This window comes from Temnothorax americanus, unplaced genomic scaffold, assembly GCF_048541705.1.
Source record: "Temnothorax americanus isolate GAGA-0224 unplaced genomic scaffold, ASM4854170v1 Scaffold52, whole genome shotgun sequence".
Classification (NCBI taxonomy): Eukaryota; Metazoa; Arthropoda; class Insecta; order Hymenoptera; family Formicidae; genus Temnothorax; species Temnothorax americanus.
Window position 1 is genome coordinate 831,839 of NW_027509678.1, and position 18,915 is coordinate 850,753.

General features: G+C 43.4%; 2 protein-coding genes across 18 annotated transcripts in view; one reads left to right on the top strand and one right to left on the bottom strand.

Annotated features, from left to right (window-relative positions):
- Foxp (forkhead box transcription factor P) overlaps window positions 1–18,915 on the bottom strand; it is a 311,646-nt gene that overhangs the window by 134,409 nt on the left and 158,322 nt on the right. For all 17 annotated transcript variants that reach the window (XR_013258917.1, XM_077419195.1, XM_077419189.1 and 14 more), the window contains one exon: window positions 14,024–14,131. Coding sequence is in view for 10 of the 17 variants with exons in the window: in XM_077419195.1 (XP_077275321.1) it covers window positions 14,024–14,131 (108 nt within the window). In the remaining 7 variants the exon portion in view is untranslated. The remainder of the gene's footprint in view (window positions 1–14,023; window positions 14,132–18,915) is intronic.
- Window positions 3,347–18,915, top strand: part of LOC143904477 (uncharacterized) — a 43,569-nt gene continuing 28,000 nt past the window's right edge. The window contains exon 1 of the mRNA XM_077419204.1: window positions 3,347–4,220. The gene's annotated coding sequence lies outside the window, so the exon portion shown is untranslated. The remainder of the gene's footprint in view (window positions 4,221–18,915) is intronic.

Below are 18,915 nucleotides of genomic sequence, written 5' to 3' on the forward strand. Positions count from 1 at the left end.
CAATCTTAGGGGATTCCGTGGATACAATGGGATCTCAATACATCACTTCACCTAACCCGACTCTCCCCCCCCCTTTCTCTCTCGTTCTCTCTCTTTCTCTTCCGTCTCTTTCACCTCTCCAGCTTTCCTTCTCTGATGCCCACCTCTTCGGTTGCCGTCGTTTCTGCGGAGCAGCACACCAACGAGGCTCCCAGATGCCGTAATAGCTTAGGAGCCGGCGTAATAGCTGCCACTGCCTTCCTAGAGAGAGTTATAGTTCAACAACGCAGAAATGGAATCGCGAGAGAAAGGGGGTTGGGCGGAAGGAAGGTAGGCAGCACAGGATGAGAGTGGAAGAGGGTGGCACACTCGCTGGCGAGGAGAACGCGGAGAGGAGCCACCGGAGGATCGCCGACCCGAAGGATGCTGAAGGATCCCGGGCGAAACGACGACGGGGGAACGCAATAACTGGCGAAGGACAGACGATTACGAGAATGCGAAATGTCGCGTATGGCGCGATGCATCGTGAATCGCACGGAGCGCCGAAATCGAACTTGCCGTCGGCAGAGACGCGATTGGAAACTCCGCGGAGGATGAGAGAAATCTCTTTGGCGAATTTGTCATCCATAATTCCGCTTGCGCCGCAAAACCGGTTTAGCATCTCACGTGACTCAATAAATTGGTTAAATTTTTTAATAGGCATAACACTCTGAAAGGGAAAACTATCTATTTTCAAGTGAGTTCTGAGATTTATCAGCCAGGAATGTATACTAAACAACAATTAATAATTTTAGCATAATATTCGAATTTAAAGCGGAATTTGTTTAATAGAAGGAAGATGAAAAACTGGAGTTAAAAATTTTATCATTTGAATTCAGAATATACAATTAGTTACATGTTTATCTCCATAATGATATAATTCGTAGCAATTTTGGCTAAACCATATATTTTACTTAAAGCGAATGCTTTAGATAAAATATTTTATACATTAATTGAAAACGAGAGATGAGACTTATTTGAAATGTAAATGATAACGCTACATTAAGAATTTTATCAAATATGAATGTATAGGTGATCAATCTAAAAGATATGTCAAAATTAGAATAATTAATAATTAATTAATGAATAAAAAAGTAGTGTGCACATTTAGAAAATATTTTAGAGAGATTCTTTTTATTATAAAAGTAGATATAATAGAGAGTAGAAACAGAGTAAGTAATGGTTCTAATATTTTCTTAAATGGAATCTGTGCTGGAGCTATTCAAATCTTATGCAGTTCCAAATACGGCTTTCAACTATATATTACATTTTCCATGAACGCCTATTAATACAAACTCTAATAAAATATCCTGTCTCAGCGCATTTATCTAATATTTGAATCAAATATAATATAAAAACGCGATTCGTATTTAATTCTACATTTTCATTTTACTACCATGCTGAATTAATTAATATCACATTAATTTCGTACGGATGCCCGGATGTTGATGCATAGTGTTTGTTGCAACGTTTGTTCAGTATGATAGATTTGTTTTTGTCAGAATTATTTTAATTTTAATTTTAAGAGGCTCAACACACACAAAATTCAATATTTGTACATCCTTGTCAGAAAATTAGATGCTATTTAAATGAAAATTTGTACGATGGTTGATAATACATTAATTATATCTCATGCGATTTCAGAAACTTTTTATGATTATTTTCACGCATATAACTTTTCGCGTAACAAAGCTAGGCTATTGTTATATTTAGCATGCGCCGCTTTTGGAAATTCATACGACAAATTCTGCAATGACAATTTCATTATCAAATAAAGTAATTAAAATTAATGAATTTTCCGCATATATCAAATCGTGCGGCGTCAGCGGTAAAGGTAGCGTCATATTTGACCGAATTCAGATTTATAATCTTCTGTTACAATATGAATCTATTGCAAACTAATTAAACATTAATTAAGCAGAAATATTTACGTTTGCATATTCGGCGAACGTTGCCTTACTTACACAATATACATTTTGATACTACTTCCTGTTAAATTTTTAAACAAAGTTGGAAATTCACGAAGAAGATATCGACGGAATTGCATGCAGCGCGAGCGATATACAGAAGCCCAAAGACATTCCGCACGCCTCGAAATTCTTTTCTCAAAAAGCAAAGTTTATCGACTACCACCCGTCAAACAGGTACCACCCCGGTCTCTGCCGGTTGCACTTTCCAGAGGAGAAAATCACGATCACGTCTGCGACCTCCCTCATTTCTGTTTACCGTGCACCGAGGCGCGGGCGCGCTACGTGATGGCGAATACTGTCATCCCGCATTCCAGTCGCGAGCATCGGGAAAGATAGAAAGAATCTCTCGTTGCACCGCCCGTCCCACCCGGCTCTCATCCTACCCGTTTCCTCCCACCCGGCCCGTCGTCCCCTCCCCCCTTCCCTTCTAGCGCGACCCGGCGCGCGTAAAAGGTGCATATTCAGGAGAGAAACCCGTGGAAACTCCGGGACGTTGACACCAGAAGCTGGATTCTGGACGTGGGGATGGCGGTGGTAGGTCGGACGCGACCCGTCCGTTAACATAGTATCCCCCGCTAGGTAGTGGGTGGCACACGGAGTAAGACAGGAGCGGGTGAGGAAGCGAGGTCGCGCGGTACGATGGTGGTACCCGGTGGTGGTGTGTCGCACAGGAGGGGGGGGAGGAGGAAAGAGATGCGAGTTGTTTCAGGCATAGTGAGACGTTCGAGCAGGACGGATGCGGCGCTTCCGTACCGGATCGAACAAGGATGACACGATAATACCGCCGACATCGTCGCCGTCGTCCTCGTCCTCATCCTCATCATCGTCTTCGTCGTCGCTGTCGACGTCGTGCGGTCGCGGACCACCGTCGGGGTCCCGTGGAAAAGGCGTGGCGACGTCGCGTTCGCGCACCTTTGCACCTGGTGCGCCGGGGAAGACACGCCTCCGTGGAATTCCTCTCTCCGGTCCGCCTACACGCCCGCTCTCTCACTCTCTCTTTCTCTCTCTCGTGTCCCTCTCTACTTCCTCCTTCTCCTCCGCGTATCGCCGTGTGCGCTCCTCCGACTTTCTCATCCGTGCGTTCCTCACTCTGCCTCTCTCTCTCTCTCTTTCTCCCTTCCTACTCTCTGTCGCCTAGGAGGAGATCAAGGATCTCTATTCTCTCCACCAAGAGAGCTCTCCCTGCTTCCCTCCCTCCCTCCCACCCTTTCTAACCACCACCGGCGTAGCATCGCTGGCAGTAGGGAGGACGAGGACGAGGACGCACCGCCACAACCGCCACTACCATCGCTACTACCGTCTCACTACCACCACCATCACTATCAACACTACTCTACCGCTAACGTTTCTCGAGTCTCCTCTTGGGGCCTGTATCCTGGCTAAACCGCTATACGCTCGCTTGTTGCACATGTGTGCAGCTTGGTGCTTGGTGCACATACGCGCCCATCGCACGCATGCTCGCCGAGCTCGACGTCTAGTATGAGCGTGGGTGCGGTGGGTGCCGTGTGTCTAGCCCTCTCGCCGGGAGAGCCGCACACATAAAAGTGCGCGCGCAGTGCTCCTCTCTCGTTCTCTCCTCTGGCCATCCGCCCACTCGATATTCGTCGGTGTCCCGGCCACGTGATTCCCCTCTCGGGCCTCTCTCATCTCCTTGGCCCGGCATAGGGTTTCACGGGAGGAAGAACGGATGGAGAGAAGGAGGGCGGAAAAAGACGGAGCAAGAGTCTTCGGCGAAGTGCGATTACCGCAGACTCGCAGAATCCTTCGGCTTTTCTTCCCCTCTCTCCGCGTCGCCTCCTTTCGCTCTTCGCTTCCCCCGCGTCTTCTTTCTTCTCTCTTCTTTTTTTTTCACTTCCTTCCGATGCGAAGCTACCGTCGGGATGTTCCTACGTGCACGTCTCTCGTACCGAGGGACGAAAGACGTGGGTATTGATCAGAGCCCGCCGCGGCTGCAGAAGTAGCCGACATTATTTCACGGGGAACCGGCTGTCTCCTCGTGTTCGCTCGCTGTTTAACGCGCATCCGTTCGCTTCTATTAATTAGACGGCCAAACAATTTCTCATTTTATATGTTTTACGATATTGAGAAACTTGCTTAACGCGAAGGGGATGGTCTATTGAAGAACTAAACAGGCTGCTCTTGTGCTAACATATATCGTGAAATGGACAGGACTTTCGAGGGACTTCCCACGCATCTGAAAATTCCGTTTGACATCATCCGTCATTCCGAAAAGTAAGTATAATTCATTAAAAGTTATGCTATTGAACTTTATAAAAAAGACAAGCTTAAGAATAGGTAATTATTTCATATAGAAACTGCAGAAAATTTTTGTTATAATTCTTATACAAATTTACAAAAACAGTTTATCACTATCTCGAGATTTATTAAAAAAGAAGGAAAAAGAAGATTGCCAATTACGTTTATCACGTAATCACTTTTCTAAGGGAATAAAATCAGCGGCATCAAATGCTGTTTGGAGAAATAACCCGCATCTTTAATTTATTTTCTAATATGTATGTGTGTAAGCGCAAGAACTGTACAATGAATGAATGTCAGGGTACTCAGCCACAATTTTAATTATCGAAACTTTAACTTTGTCCAATATGTAGCTAATACGATTGTTTATGTTGTCATTTTCAAAATTAGTCGCATAAATTGTCCTTTTTCTTGAAACAAAATCACATGCACATTTGATCAAAATTCAAAGTAGAGAGGAATCGAGACGGAATAAATGTTTATACTCATCGCGTAGTAAAAGACAAAATAAAAAAGAGCGGAATGAATATCGAGCATGGAACCACCTGAGGAAAGGCTTGGGATTGGCTGTCTATATTCAGATTTTCTCAGATCATCAATCTCGACTTTTGTATCGCTACTGGCTAAGTAAAAGATAGGGGAGAAAGAAGGAGCGAGCGAAAAATCCGAAATCGTGAAAATAGCGAGCGAATGGAGTACAGGAGAACATAAAGCGAGAATATAACGGTAAATGGAAGGATCAATACGCGTTTCTGCTAGATCGCCGACATTCCTTATCCTCGGGGACTTGATACTCGTAACGAGCACCGTCGCGAACAAGAATCGCGATGTGTCGCGTAAAAATGAAATGGTACATGCGCGAAGACATCACACGTCACATGCCGCCGCGTTTATTTTTAACGATGTGCATGTATCTGGAATAAAGCGCACGCGTGACGTTGATATATCAATGTCATGCATTTTCGATAATTTCGGTAATTTCTTGTTCTCCTTAGACAAATAGGCTTAAGTTTCCTATTTTCAAATTGTAACTATAAATTGCGCGTATTTCCCTACAAATCGTATAATGTAAAGATAGCTAAAATATTTTAAGTTTTAAGTAAATCAAATATACACGGAAAAAAATTGAAGTTGCTTCGATTAAACGTCGACGTCACGGGCTGCCACAAACATAAATAGTTAATTCAATTAGATATTAAATTGCACCAAATATTTAAATTATTAAAACAATTATCTGATGTTTTTTGTTCGTCAATTAATTGATGTTGCATCAATAGGTTTTATCTCAATTACACTAATGCTGTTCATACATCTTTTTTTTTCCGTGTGGAGGTAGCATCTTAAGATAAATCGTGTTACTGTGCATTGTACCGTTAACAATAAATATAACAAAACGGCGTCAAAATTAATATCTACGAATATGTTACCTCGTATTGAATCGATGTCCTCGGAAAAACGCGTGAGTCGAACGCACACGCGCACCGATTGTGAGACGATCGTATTTTATGTCGCATCGTAATTCAAATATCGCAGTATATAAAATTCAAATCGTCCGTCGTAAAGTAAAAAGTCGTTCCAAGTCGAATAAGAGCGGTGTATTAGTGGCCGGACCTACGTCAGACTTTGCACTTAACGTACAGTAAAAATAGTAAATATTCTTTCATTGTGTTTCTCCGCGTCGAAAAGAAATCCAAGTATCGTTAAAAATATCAACTTTTGCGCGTGAAATCCGTTTGCCTTGTCGAATCGGGTCGCAAACAACGGAAAAAGGCATTAAGACGCCGTTTACGACGTCGATTAAAATTGGATCAATCTTAATCACGATCCGAAAGCACATTCGCAGTTATCATATTGTCGTTCGGCGAATCAAAGTTTCAGTTGCAACCGTCACTGTCGTTAATTTTTTATTTATAGAGATAACATATATACAAAATGTCAAATTTTTTCCATCTTGTTTTTCTGCTTACTCTGAGTAACAATAAAAATAGTAACGAATCATAATAGGTAAATCGATATCAATTTAATTTCAAGAGAGAGTACAATTTTTATAAAAATATGTTTTTGAAAAATTTGATTAAAACTTTCACAGACATTCTCTCACAGTCTATCTTCAGCTTTTCTAGCAGTAAAATACCTTGGCATATAACCTGAGCTTAAAATTCTGTTAAAAAATACCTCAAATTGGAAACAGAAGATAAAAGTCATATTATTCTTGTGCTTATAACAAAAAGTTTAATTTATAAATACGACAAGTACGTTTTTCATCTTCACGATGTAAATAGTTCAATACTTCAATCACGAATATACTTATTCACTTGTAGGAGCACGCAGCTCCGTTTACCTACGAAATAGTAAACACATATATTACATTCATAATCCGAGGTATATAATCCGCTTTGCATGCGATCGGCGGTAAACGCGCCGCGTTATTGCACACGCATACACGCCCAACTCCCAACGTGCAATTTCGTCGCATTAAAACGTCATAATGCCACGCGGCGGCATGGCATGGCACTCGCGCGACGAATCGACACGGCGGCGCGTTCGCACATTCGCACGCGGCGCGGAGTTACATTGAATTAATGCTCCGCGCTCCGCTATTCCGCGCGCACGCAATCACACTTAAAAACTCTCCGTGCCTCCGTTTCCTCCCCGCGGGCACGGAACCCTGCCCCCCACCCCCCGTTTTTCCCCCGCCGCATCCGAGACCCGGCGGCGCCGAGGGAAGCGTGCTGCTCGTGTTCGGGTGAGATCGCGCACGCTGGCAATTATTTGCGCAGCTCCTTACCCGCGGCGCGGGTTCATTAAGACACTAATTACCGGCGTGCATGCGTGTGCACGTAAGAAGCTGGGTATATACGACGTGGTACAACAACGACCGGGGCCCGGGTGCGGTGGCTCGCTCAGCTCAGCGCGAACTTCCCCGCGACGTTGTACTCTTCTTGCCCGAGTATGTAGCGAGCTAGCGAGCGCGCGAGTTCCCTGGCACGTTCCAGACATCTATTTACAAGGTTGCACGTTTCGGTTACGTTGTTAGAGAGACCTAACTTGGCTCCGACCGCCGCCTCGCCTCGCCTGCCTGCCATGCCGTTTGCCCCAGCTTAGTCCGGGGTGGGCACCCGCAAAACGAAACCCTGCAGGCACTGTATAACATTTCGCTGCGTCTGAAAGCTCTTCTGGAACGCGTTATTCACGTTGCTTCCGTTGCGCGTTTTTATCCGTCCCTAATCAATATAATAACGAGCTACTATACGCTTATTTATATGAATAACGAGGGATGGCTGTTCAAAGAACTATACCAGGGTTACACATATAGTTTGAATCATACATATTTTATAAGTTGTATTATAATGTAGCAATCGCGATATTTATTTAAGCGAAATAAACAACCTGTTCATAACATTGATTCTTGTAAACTTTGATTTAATGTTTTCGCGAATCATGGATCACACAAAATACTACACATAGCTCGTTAACGTACCACATTTTTATAAAAATGTTTTCTGTTTAACTATTTACGCGCGTTGCAGGTTATAAAATAAACGCCAATATATTACCGACTTGTAAATAAAAAATAAATAATAAATAAAGAAGCTAATTGTCACACGCGATCGGAATTTTACTTTTATCGCAATTATCGTGTCTGCAAGTGGAAACTGTTGCAGCGGCCACGTGGTGTATCGCGGGTGAGGCTGCGTTTCCCACGGGCGGGGAATGACAGGGGTGTATACGGTCGGCCGATCAGTAGGTAGAGGGGTTGTTTAGAGCGAGCGAAAGAGAGGAAGACAGACGGAGAAAGGGGAGAGGTGGAGAGAAACACCGAGGAGGGGTGAAAAGCACGTGGCGCAGGCGACGCGCGCCTCTCTGCCACTGGGTGGCTGTATATCTATCGGGCTTTCCACCCCCAGCATCCCCCCCACTTGTTGTGCTTTACCGTGTTGTGTTGCTATGTTGCCTTGTGTATCGAGAAAGTTCAACGCCGGCTAGACGATGTTTTCCATCCGGCGGATTTACCGGTGTCAGAATCAACAGGCTTCCTCTCGCGAGAGCAACTTCAAGACAGCACGAAGAAAATGTCTATCTTAATGTAATTGAAGGTTAAAAATAGCGCGAATTTACGGGCAGAATATTCCGACGGCGGAAATAGTCGTCTTTCTCGAAATTCGCAACAGAAGGCGAAGTTGAGACACGGCATGATCTTTTTCGGAATTCAATGGAAATTCTTGAAATATAACGAAGTTCTTTATAATTGGGAATCGTTGTAACAAACTTCACGATAATTTTAATATAGTCGGCCGAAAACGAAATATAGATATTAATACGAAAAAGCCGATAATAATTTTTAGTTACAATGTACAGTTTTTACAAGTTAAATAATTGCCTTGATATTTTAATATTAATAATTATGTCTGTTATGATGAAAAGGTGGCAAGATACTGAGTCTTGAAGGGGATGTATGATTATTGGACGCCCTTTTTTACTGGGGTGTGCCATGAAGTATTAAGAATAGCAGCCCTAAAGGGAATGTTCTGAGCGCCGGCATGAGAAAGTTTTCGAGGAGTGCCGTTTGAAAATTCTAATTTTGTTATATTTAGAAATGCAAATTAAATTGTAAAAAGTGTTAAATATATAGTACTCCACTCTTGTTTTATGACTAACTTATCAATAACTATAGACTTAACAAATATAATAAAATAAATCGATACGACTTCTCATTTTAAAATAAAATATCTTGAGATTTCATAACAAACTTTTATTAACAAACTATATTTATTTAATAAACTTTATTTTATTTATAATCAATATTTGTGTCTCTCTCTCTCTTTCTTAATATTACACGATTATCTGTGCTATACTTTATTTCATAAAGTTGCCAAACTCTTTCTCTTCTGTAAAGTATCACGTAATGATATACGTGCTCCAACCAAAAATATTATAGAAACTCATTTAATCTAGTTTAGCGTCACGGTCGTTTCTCTCTAATCCTCCTATCTATCCTGCCGAAACACATTGGAGCGGGAATTTTTCGCGTCTCGATCCCGATTGCACCCTCGAGAATTAAATTCCCTTTTAACATCCGAGGAGCAATTTCTTTTCACGGCAATCGCAAACGTTTAATTGGCTTTAACCGAGAGGCAGGTGGCTACATTAATTGCAGCGGATTGCTGGTCAGGTGGATGCCTAATCACGGGGGTTGCGCGGCGGGTAGATCGGTCCGACGCGTCGGAAAAGGCGCCTCGCATTGAATGCTAAACAAAAGCTAATTTATATCCGGAGGTCGAGACTATGCCGGAGATCGGGAGATGAATGGCTGTTCTCCGTGCATACCAAGTGGGAATGGCCCGGAGCCCTTCAGGACCCGCGGAGTTAAAGATCTTGGGGGATGTTCCCCCCGTAGGGTATAGTCGCGCTTGTATCTTCAAATATCACGTACGAAGTACGGCGAACTGGGTTTTAGGAGCTCGTCAAAAGTCGCTCGATCGCCGCTTGATTTCTATTCAGAGACGGCACGTTTTACCATGAATTCTCGGACGCCGTGAATGATATTCACCCTGCAGCGTCTTAGCAACTAACACACATCAGCGAATCCTTTTCAAAGTAAATTCAAAGGGTAATTTCTAATAGAGTTAAGATGCAGATTGTAAGCAACATATATCTTAAGAAAGCGAATTTTCTTTAACTTGAAAGCGCGATTTGACTCGGAATATATATTTTTCATCTTACAATTAATCTTTATCTATAAAAATAAAAATTTCAAAACGTAACAATAAAATCGTAAATAACATATTTATAATTTTGACAGATGCAATTAACAATGTGTCGAACAAAATTTTCATTGTTATCCGTAATTCGTAATTCGGGTATTGTGATGAACTGAGAAGCAGAGCGAGCGAATACTCCGGCCTCTATCGATTCGGCGGAAGGAAAAAATTTCCGAGCACGTATCATCACGGTGACGAGCGGGATTCGCATCGCGGGGGTTCCCGAATCTAGGTGGTTTAATCTATCATTGCGACGGCGAGACGAGAAGCGACGGGGTAACTAGCACGGAATAATTAATAAATGCAGGGTGCATTAGTATGCGTTGCGGGGGATGAGTTCGTGCGCGGACCTGAATAAGTCGGATGAGCGCGCGGCGCGGGCCCGGGGCTCCGAGACCCGGGGAATTATAAAATAATAAAGAGAAAATTACGTAATGTGAAGATCAGATGAGAATTAGAGGACAATGAAGACGGGGTAAACCTCCCGTCGTCTAAAGGGGGCGAGCCGCGCGCCCGCTCGCCAAGGGGTTGGCGCGGGGCGGTAAGCCGGAGGTCGAGGACCAGACGTCTTAATGTCTGCATCGTCGGGAGAGCTCGTCCCTCGCGCATGACTATCTCTCCACGACCCTTACATCTTTTCGATAAGAACCTTAAGTCTCGGGGATAAATTCGACTCTTTCGGAAGACCTTTGAATTCCGACGCGCTAGTCTGGCGCGATTCGGTAAGTATATCTAATTATTTGCGAACGTCTGTGAAAAATGGGATTCAAATTTTTATCGCCCGAAGGTAGTTTGTCAGTCATGTGTCACATATATATATATATATATATATTTTTTTTGCGATCTCACACTTTCTTGTAAAAATAGCACGTCTCGATGGCAGGATACAAATGAAGAGATTTGTTATAAGAATATCTCATAATATCTGACAGAAAATTGTACAAAAACTTACAACTAAATAATAATACAAATTTCATATAAGCGCAATTGTTACAATTTTTACAGTATATTGATTGTTTTCAAATTATCTGCATCTTCGTTTACTTGAATGGAAAAACATTATACATTCCAAACATGACGCATTCAATTATGTATTATTACCGGCGTGGCAATATTAAAAATCACCCTATCGCGCGGTCTCTCGCAACCCCTTTTATTACGAGAAACCGGCGAAAATGTCGCGAGACTTATCGAAATGGAATACGATGTCGCCGCGGGTGCTAATCGAGGATTCTAATTAGTAGTCAGCCGGCGCAGACTCGACGCGACTTTGTAAATGGTAACAATGTTATGTAATTAGGTAAAAAGTTCTGTAATCAAGAAGTAGATCTTCCGAGCCGGCCCGGCCGCCGCACCATCGCGCGCGCATTTCGTCTGATCCTCCCACCCTCATTCGTATTAAAATAGTCTCGCTAGGAAAGCGTGCGTTGTGCTCTGCATATCTTAAAACCCAGGGGCTGCTACGGGCGACGCGCTAAGAGCCACCCCCCCGGTTCTGATTTTTGCCGCGATTCATATTACTACACAGGCGTGGCTGAGATTATGAGGGCGGTGCGAGAGAGAGAATCAACGTCCTTCCGCCGGAAATTTCGGCTATATTGAGACGCGCGGAATACTCACTCGGCACGGTAAACCTTGAAATTTCGCGACCCGAATTATGCAAACTCGCGCGAAGGGCAAAATATCGTAACACGCCAAATTACTGAACTTTAATTGTTATCAAGAAATTTTGCTGCTATTAAGAAAATTCATTATAGCTCTATAGTATAGTTTAGCAGAGATCGCTGTTTACCCTGCTCGCCACACATTTCTGTCTCTCTCTCTCCCTTTATCGCATCATTAAATCTCGTCGCCTTTTCGCAGTATCTGGAGTTAAATTTCCCGCAATCGTTTTTTCATCGCTTTAGTTCCCGCAAACCTCTCCGTCGAACGGCCATGCAATCTGGAGTCAAAAGCAGGACACTTCATGCCTCGCAGCGCGAAAGTCTCATGGAAGAATTTGATTTTAAGCAGATAAGATTGGCGCGCGCGAAAGAGAGAGAGAGAGAGAAAATCGGTAGAAGGTGATACATATATCGCTGCGTATTACTTCTTGAGATGCTGACAAATGCATATACGTGGTTGCAGCAAGCAAGCGTACCGCATCGCGCCGCAGCGTTGTCACGTATAGACATGTATGTACGCGATAGCGCAATTCGTGCGTACGACCACACACGTACACGGCGAGCGTAAAAGGAGCTGCTCCGCGCTCTGCGGTTAGGTAAGCACACACGTATATGCACGCATGAGATCATCGGTCGCGTATATACGCTCGCGGAAACGCTGACGTCAGTGTTTTCGGTTGCTTTTGTTACTTCGCAAACGATTCGCGCCCGATACGATGGTATCAGGAAGACGACGGGCGACGATTGCACACGTGCGCGTGACAGTCCCGCGCGCACGTTTAATCCTCCTTGGGTAAACACACAAAGTGTGTCATCCGTTCGAGTACAACTATTATTGCGCGGACTACAGATTATACGAGGCTCATCGGATTTTCTCACGTGTATTATCCGATAGAAATAATATCGGATTAATACAATATTCTCTTGCCGTTTGTATAAATTTTAATTCATTTTTAATGGATTTTTTATTTCACTAAACATTTTCGCGTCTTGAATTATTACGTTGTAATAAATTTAAAAAGTTCATTATTATACACATATAATGTTCGGAAAATCTGCAGTTGCAAGAAGTAGCAATACTTTTCGGATATTTTGTATTTTTTCAAATATAAACTTAATAAGCAAACTCGACGCATACGTCGTATTAATTTTTTTTATTTCATTTAGCATACTATAAGAATATGCGAGTCTTTAAACGATAATAGCAATGCGCGTATGAAAAATCCATATCGAATAAAGAAGTGTTGTGCAATTTATGTCGTAAAGATTGAAGATTTGCACACGTGCAGGTTATTAATAGGGGGCAGGGAATTCACAAATTAGCGGACATCGAAATCATTACCGCGACCCGCACGTGTTATGACGCGAATATTGGCACATCGTCAAACAATTTAGATTTCGAACAGAGATTATACGCGCTCGAATCGCGCGCGCGGCATGTGAGTCATGCACAATGACACGTGAAATACTTCGTATATATACGCAAGAAATATTCGTAGTGTCACGTACTCTCTTGCGAAACCCATAATCTCCAATGACAATCTAATCCTAAACAGCGATCCTAGACAGGAGAATGCATTTCGTATATATAAAGAGAATTAGAATGTCGGCCAGATTCGATGACACGTTCGCTCGCTCAGTTTCTCGAAGGATAAATAACGGGGACACACGCAGGGAGCACTCGACACGGTGGAATTAAATAAAAATAAAACGCGGGATAATAATGTTAGCGAAGGAGCCGAGAACCCAAGACAAATAGCTGAGGGAAAACAAAGCGTATTATAAATACCGGGCGACAGGACGAGTGGTGCGGGAGAGTGAGCGCGAGCGTATAAGAGGGTGGTCTCGGCTATACACGGTCCGGACCGAAGGGTGGAGGCTCCCGAAGAGGGGTATGACGATGTAGTAGCCGACGACTCCTCGGAGAAAAGCAGCTCGAGAAAGCAGCGACCCCGCGCCAGCATTTTTGCTACCTGCCGACACAATGAGCCGCCGGATTTCTTTTCCCCGCTCCGCCCTTCCCTCCGTATCCTCGAGCGCGCGAGCGCTCTTAACCCGCGCCGGAATTATAAATTTTAACGCATCCCACCCTCGCGAGCTGAGAATTAGGGCCGATAATATCTAAATCGCATTACGCGAAATATGGCGAACAATTGAAGCGAAAAGAATAAGTCTAGGATAAGTTTGAAAATTCAGTTGAAAAAATATCGTATTTTGTCAGCTAGTGTATAAAAGTGGAATTGTTGTAGATCGAGTTTTTTTTTACCGCCTAAAGATGTTCCACGATACTTGTAATCGATGCAGTTCGCCCAATAAGTTGGACGAGGTAAAAAAAAGAATAAAAGGCACTCACACTAGGACGACCGTGGCTGCGCGGATTCAGCTGCCAGGGAACTGTCGATGGCTGAAAATGCTCCTTTCCCCACGAACCGTTGTCGAATGGATTTTCACCGATGTGTCCCTGAAACAAATCAGCATCGCAATTATTAAGACGTAATAGCGAAATTGTAACAAATCCAATAAATATCTGAAAAACACAAATACAAATAATCTTGTATATTTACGATCGATACATAAATTTAAATATACTTTACATAAAAACTGATCCTGTTGTATTCAGCAAATATTTTACATGAAATATTGTTAGATAGAAATACGAAGAGTTGCAGTGCGAATAAATAAATATAAACAGATTAAAAATGTCCTTGTCTCTCTCCTCACTTTCTTTTTTTTTCGCAAGAGTCTCATATAGTTATATTTATTCTAGAAGCACCGAGCAAATGAGCGTAATAAAAGATAATAGATATACGTTAAAATGCCTTTTCACGTTGACGCTCGACGCTCATTTTCAGCAAACAAAAATCTTCAAAAACATTATCTTTTTATTTATATATGTATCCATAAAATATTATTACTTGAAGATATTACTTGAAAATAATTCATATTTTACGTATTTTATGTTTGATTGTACTGGGACGATTAACGACGATTCAGCGACGACGCTGAACATTAAACAAATTCAACTTCATTTCTTTGACGCTAGCGTCAAAGCAAAACCACCACGTTCACCTTGTTGACGCTCATTTTCAGCGTCTCATGAATTGGCACCTTTAATGCAAGAAATTAATTAGCTGTATTCGAGGTGTTAGAGATACAACTCAATTCAAAGTTATTTCCTCCTCTACTCTTTAAGAGTTCCTTCAAGAGATTTCGTTAGCAATGAATCGCAAAAATTGTTGGCGAAATATACGCGAAATTATTCGCACGGTTGCGCGAATCGTGACCGCGGGATTTTTATTCCCGCGCCTCGATAAACAAGAAAAGTTACACGGCAGGGCATGGGTCGAGGGGCATCGATCTCCCGAGGCCCTCCTCGTAGTTTCAAAGTTTTTTCGGCGCTTTTCTCGCACACCGCGCGTCTCGCCGCTCGCCCGCCCCCGCGCTGGTGAGCTTATTTTTGTAATATATTCCGCGAGCCGCGGCGTCCCCCCTCCCCCTCCACACTTTCTCGACTTTGCACCCCGTAAGCCTTATTTTTCTTTTAACTTTATTTCTAACCTAGAATCTCTTCCGACGGCAAGGTGGCACGCACATAAATCACCGGGTATAATGAGAACACTTCGTCTTCGGGTGCTTCGCCCTCTCGGTCGCAGACGCATCTCCCGCGGACCGGCTATTATATTATTCGTTGCTTCGCTCCGAGGAAATCGCTCGGCCGGCCGACGACGCGACGTGCTTATATTAATATTCATTTTCCTCGTGAGGTGACACTGGCATTTCGCCCGTCGTTGTCCGGGGAATAAAGAGAGCGCGCGCGCTCTCGTCGATTTAATAAAAAGACCTCAAAGATCGGCGACGCAAGGACGCGCGGGAGAGCGCGAGCGTGTATAATTTAAATATGATATTTTACTAAATGTCACACACAATGGAGTATTTTACGTGCTATTGATACACTGGTGATATTTTATGTTCCGTATATTTCACGATGTAAAGTTTTATTTACATTGCCGTTATTTTAAATCGCGCTTTTCGCCATAAAAAACGAGACACGGCGTGTGTTGCCGGCTTTATTAAAATATATAACACGGCAACGCGCTTTGGTCATTTTCGACTCTTTTGGAACGAACGGCGCGAACATATTTGTAATATTGCCGTAACTATAGTTTTTCTTATGCGATGTATCATATTTGTTGTAAATTTGCATCAATAAGGTCTTATTTAGAGCAAGATCATCTTATATTTGAAAGCGCTATTATCTAATCCTAATGAATTACTTAACGTAAGAGTGCCCGCGTTTGAGTTATAAAGATCGACTAGATCTGAAATCCGAGAGTTAGCCAGAATCGTAATGACGCAACCGTAATGATTTACGCGAATCAGCAGCGTGGAATATGACCGAAATTCGAATTTATCTTGGCACAGTATAATTAGCCAAATTTCCGTTCACGCGTGTACGTTACGTAAAAATATGTTTAATGTCGTTGCGTGAATAAAGCTCGGACAATGAAAAAAAAAAAAAAATAAATAAATAAAAGAGGCGGTACGTGTACATATTGTCTCTTTTGCATCTCTAAGCTTATAAATAAATTTCAAATAATATCTACGACAATATCGTCGTGTCAAACTCATTGAAAAAGCGTGTCCATCAGCGCGGTTACGAAATCTCTAAGAAGATCGGAACAACGGGTCACCAACTGCGTTAAATAATGCGCAACGTAACTGAGACTTGGGGGGTCGTAAATTTTGAAACGAGCCGCAAGAACGCGTGATCGATTACTACGCAAAGTCGGCATCGGCATCGACCCGAGGGGTGTAATTACAAAATGTAACTCCGTTTGTTTCCACGCGCGACGCGACATAGAGGGTGGTGAGGTAATACGTATAACGATCGTCGCGCGCGATCGATGGAACTTTTGCTTGTCACCGGTTATCTCTCTCTCTCTTCCTTCGGTCTTCCTCTCCTTTTTCCCACCCCTTTCTCTAAAAAGAGAGTCTCGCTTTATTCTCCGTACACGGAGGCAGAAATAAACAGTCGCGGTGGAAAATACTGAACCGGATAGCATATAGCATATAAATACGTGGCGGCTATTGAGGCACAATTGTGTGCCCGTGCATTTGCATGAGGCCGGCCGCGTTCTCAGCGTTCGCAGCTGGACATACACGCGACAAAAGAAAACGCGCAAACAAAACACACGCAACGCACACACCCATCGCTCGCTCCCCGCTTGTCGTCGCGCTCGTCATCGCCCCGAGCGCGCGGAGGCGCGGCGCGGCGCGACGATCATAGAATGTTGTACTTATGTTAAGTATATTGTGCCACGTGGAAATAAACAAACGGATCTTTTACCGCTGTGCGCGACGAGCGGCCGAAGATCCGACACGTCCCTCTCTCTCTCTCAATCTCTCTCGACGTGCTCATTGTCAAATCGCGTCACGTGCGCGAGCGACGACGCGCGCGGCAAGGCAGAATTGACGGCGATTTTAATTAACTTCTCTGTTACCGTCTCCAGAGCGAGATCAGTTGCGCAGCGGTAATGCCTTTTATATTTATTGTATATATAATCGTTACCGCGTAAAATTGGATGATGCCAATGCGCGGAGAATACAAGCTCGTCTTCTTTGCGGAACAATTGCCAGCGTACACACGCACGCACCCGCGCGGCGTGCCTGCTAAAATGCATTTCTTACTGAAGCTATAGAAAATAAATCTGGTGTCGATGATGCATACATAGACATTTCAGAAAGGTAAGAACTAATTTATTACAATATATGAGGAAAGAATACGAAATTGAGCTGCCACTTTCGTGACTCTTCGATCCCGCGTCGCGACAAAATTGAGGTTTGACGTAATTACTCCAGTGCATCGACTGACCTCATCGTTTATAAGCGTGAATTAAAGTAAACATTACGCCAGATCTTCCAACATGCACATGTGCCGCACGCGCGGTTTTGAAATTTATCAACATATGTGTCTGATAACGCGCATTGCGTTCCATTTCATGTAAAAACGTATTACACCGGTGTTAAATGTTTCGAGAAGAATATCAAATAGTCGCCATTGTATTGATAAAGACATTGTAACGATATATAAAGATTAATATCGCTGCGTGCTGTGTCATTTAAGAAATATCTAAGGCACTTAAGAGATATAACAAGATGTGAATAAAAAAAATAACAGATCATATATTCGAGATAAAACTGTTGTTAATAAGTAAGAATATATGTTTCGTGTACTCAGATAAGTAGTTTATAAGTTTTGAAACTTGGCGCCATCAGCGACCATTTTCGATTCTATGATATAATCGATAAGGTCGAATAAGTCGCTTCCTTTTTTTGTTCGATCACTGAAATAACGTGTTACGTTCCTTTTCTATGTATTTTCATTATCCGAATAAATCTTTCGGATCCAAGACCAAAAGTGTGAATAATATACCTACCCAAACAATAATAACCCCGATTAGATTTTATATTAAATAAATAATTTTATTCGAAATACGCGACGGGATTACTTTCACACCGATCTAATAACATAAATCACGTGGTTACGATCGCAGCCGCGTGCCTTCCGGTATTCGTAGCTTCGCATTAAGCGGAGCGCTAACCGCGACCTAATTCGCAGATAAGATAAGTCGTTAAGTGCACGGCGCGCGGCAGCCCTTCGCGATACTACCCGGTGTTTTATTGCCGCGGCGGCGGCGGCCCACTCACTCCCGTCGCCCTCCTTCGGGGCACGGTGAGATTTATTGTAAAATTCGATAGATATTGCCAATTACAACCCCCGCGGCGCTACCACCGGCGCGGCACGGCGCGGCGCGACTCGCGCTATCGACGGAGACGGGAGCAGGAGGCACCTTCCGGTCGCGCCTCGAGAATTTTAAATGCGTTTTATGTACAGTGAGACGAAGCGGTGCGTTGCATAAATCCGTCCCCCTGAAAATATGATTACGATCACTCTGCTCTCCCCGCGGTGCCGAGCGCGGGGGAAAGAGAGGGAAAACACGAACGCACACACACAGCCTCGCGCTCTGTTTCCCCCCTCAGACGCGGCGCGGCGATAAAACGTTTCATTTCGTCCCGAGTGTCTCACGAGGAGGTCGAATAATAATCTCGTCAATTATTATTTTTACTACTGCCTTCTACATGCTAATTTTTCGCGCGTATATAGCGCGTAGTCTCCGCGGATCGTTGGCCGAGCGAGACGGAGGTGTCGCGTCTGAAATGGTGCGCGCGCGCGCGCACGCGAAT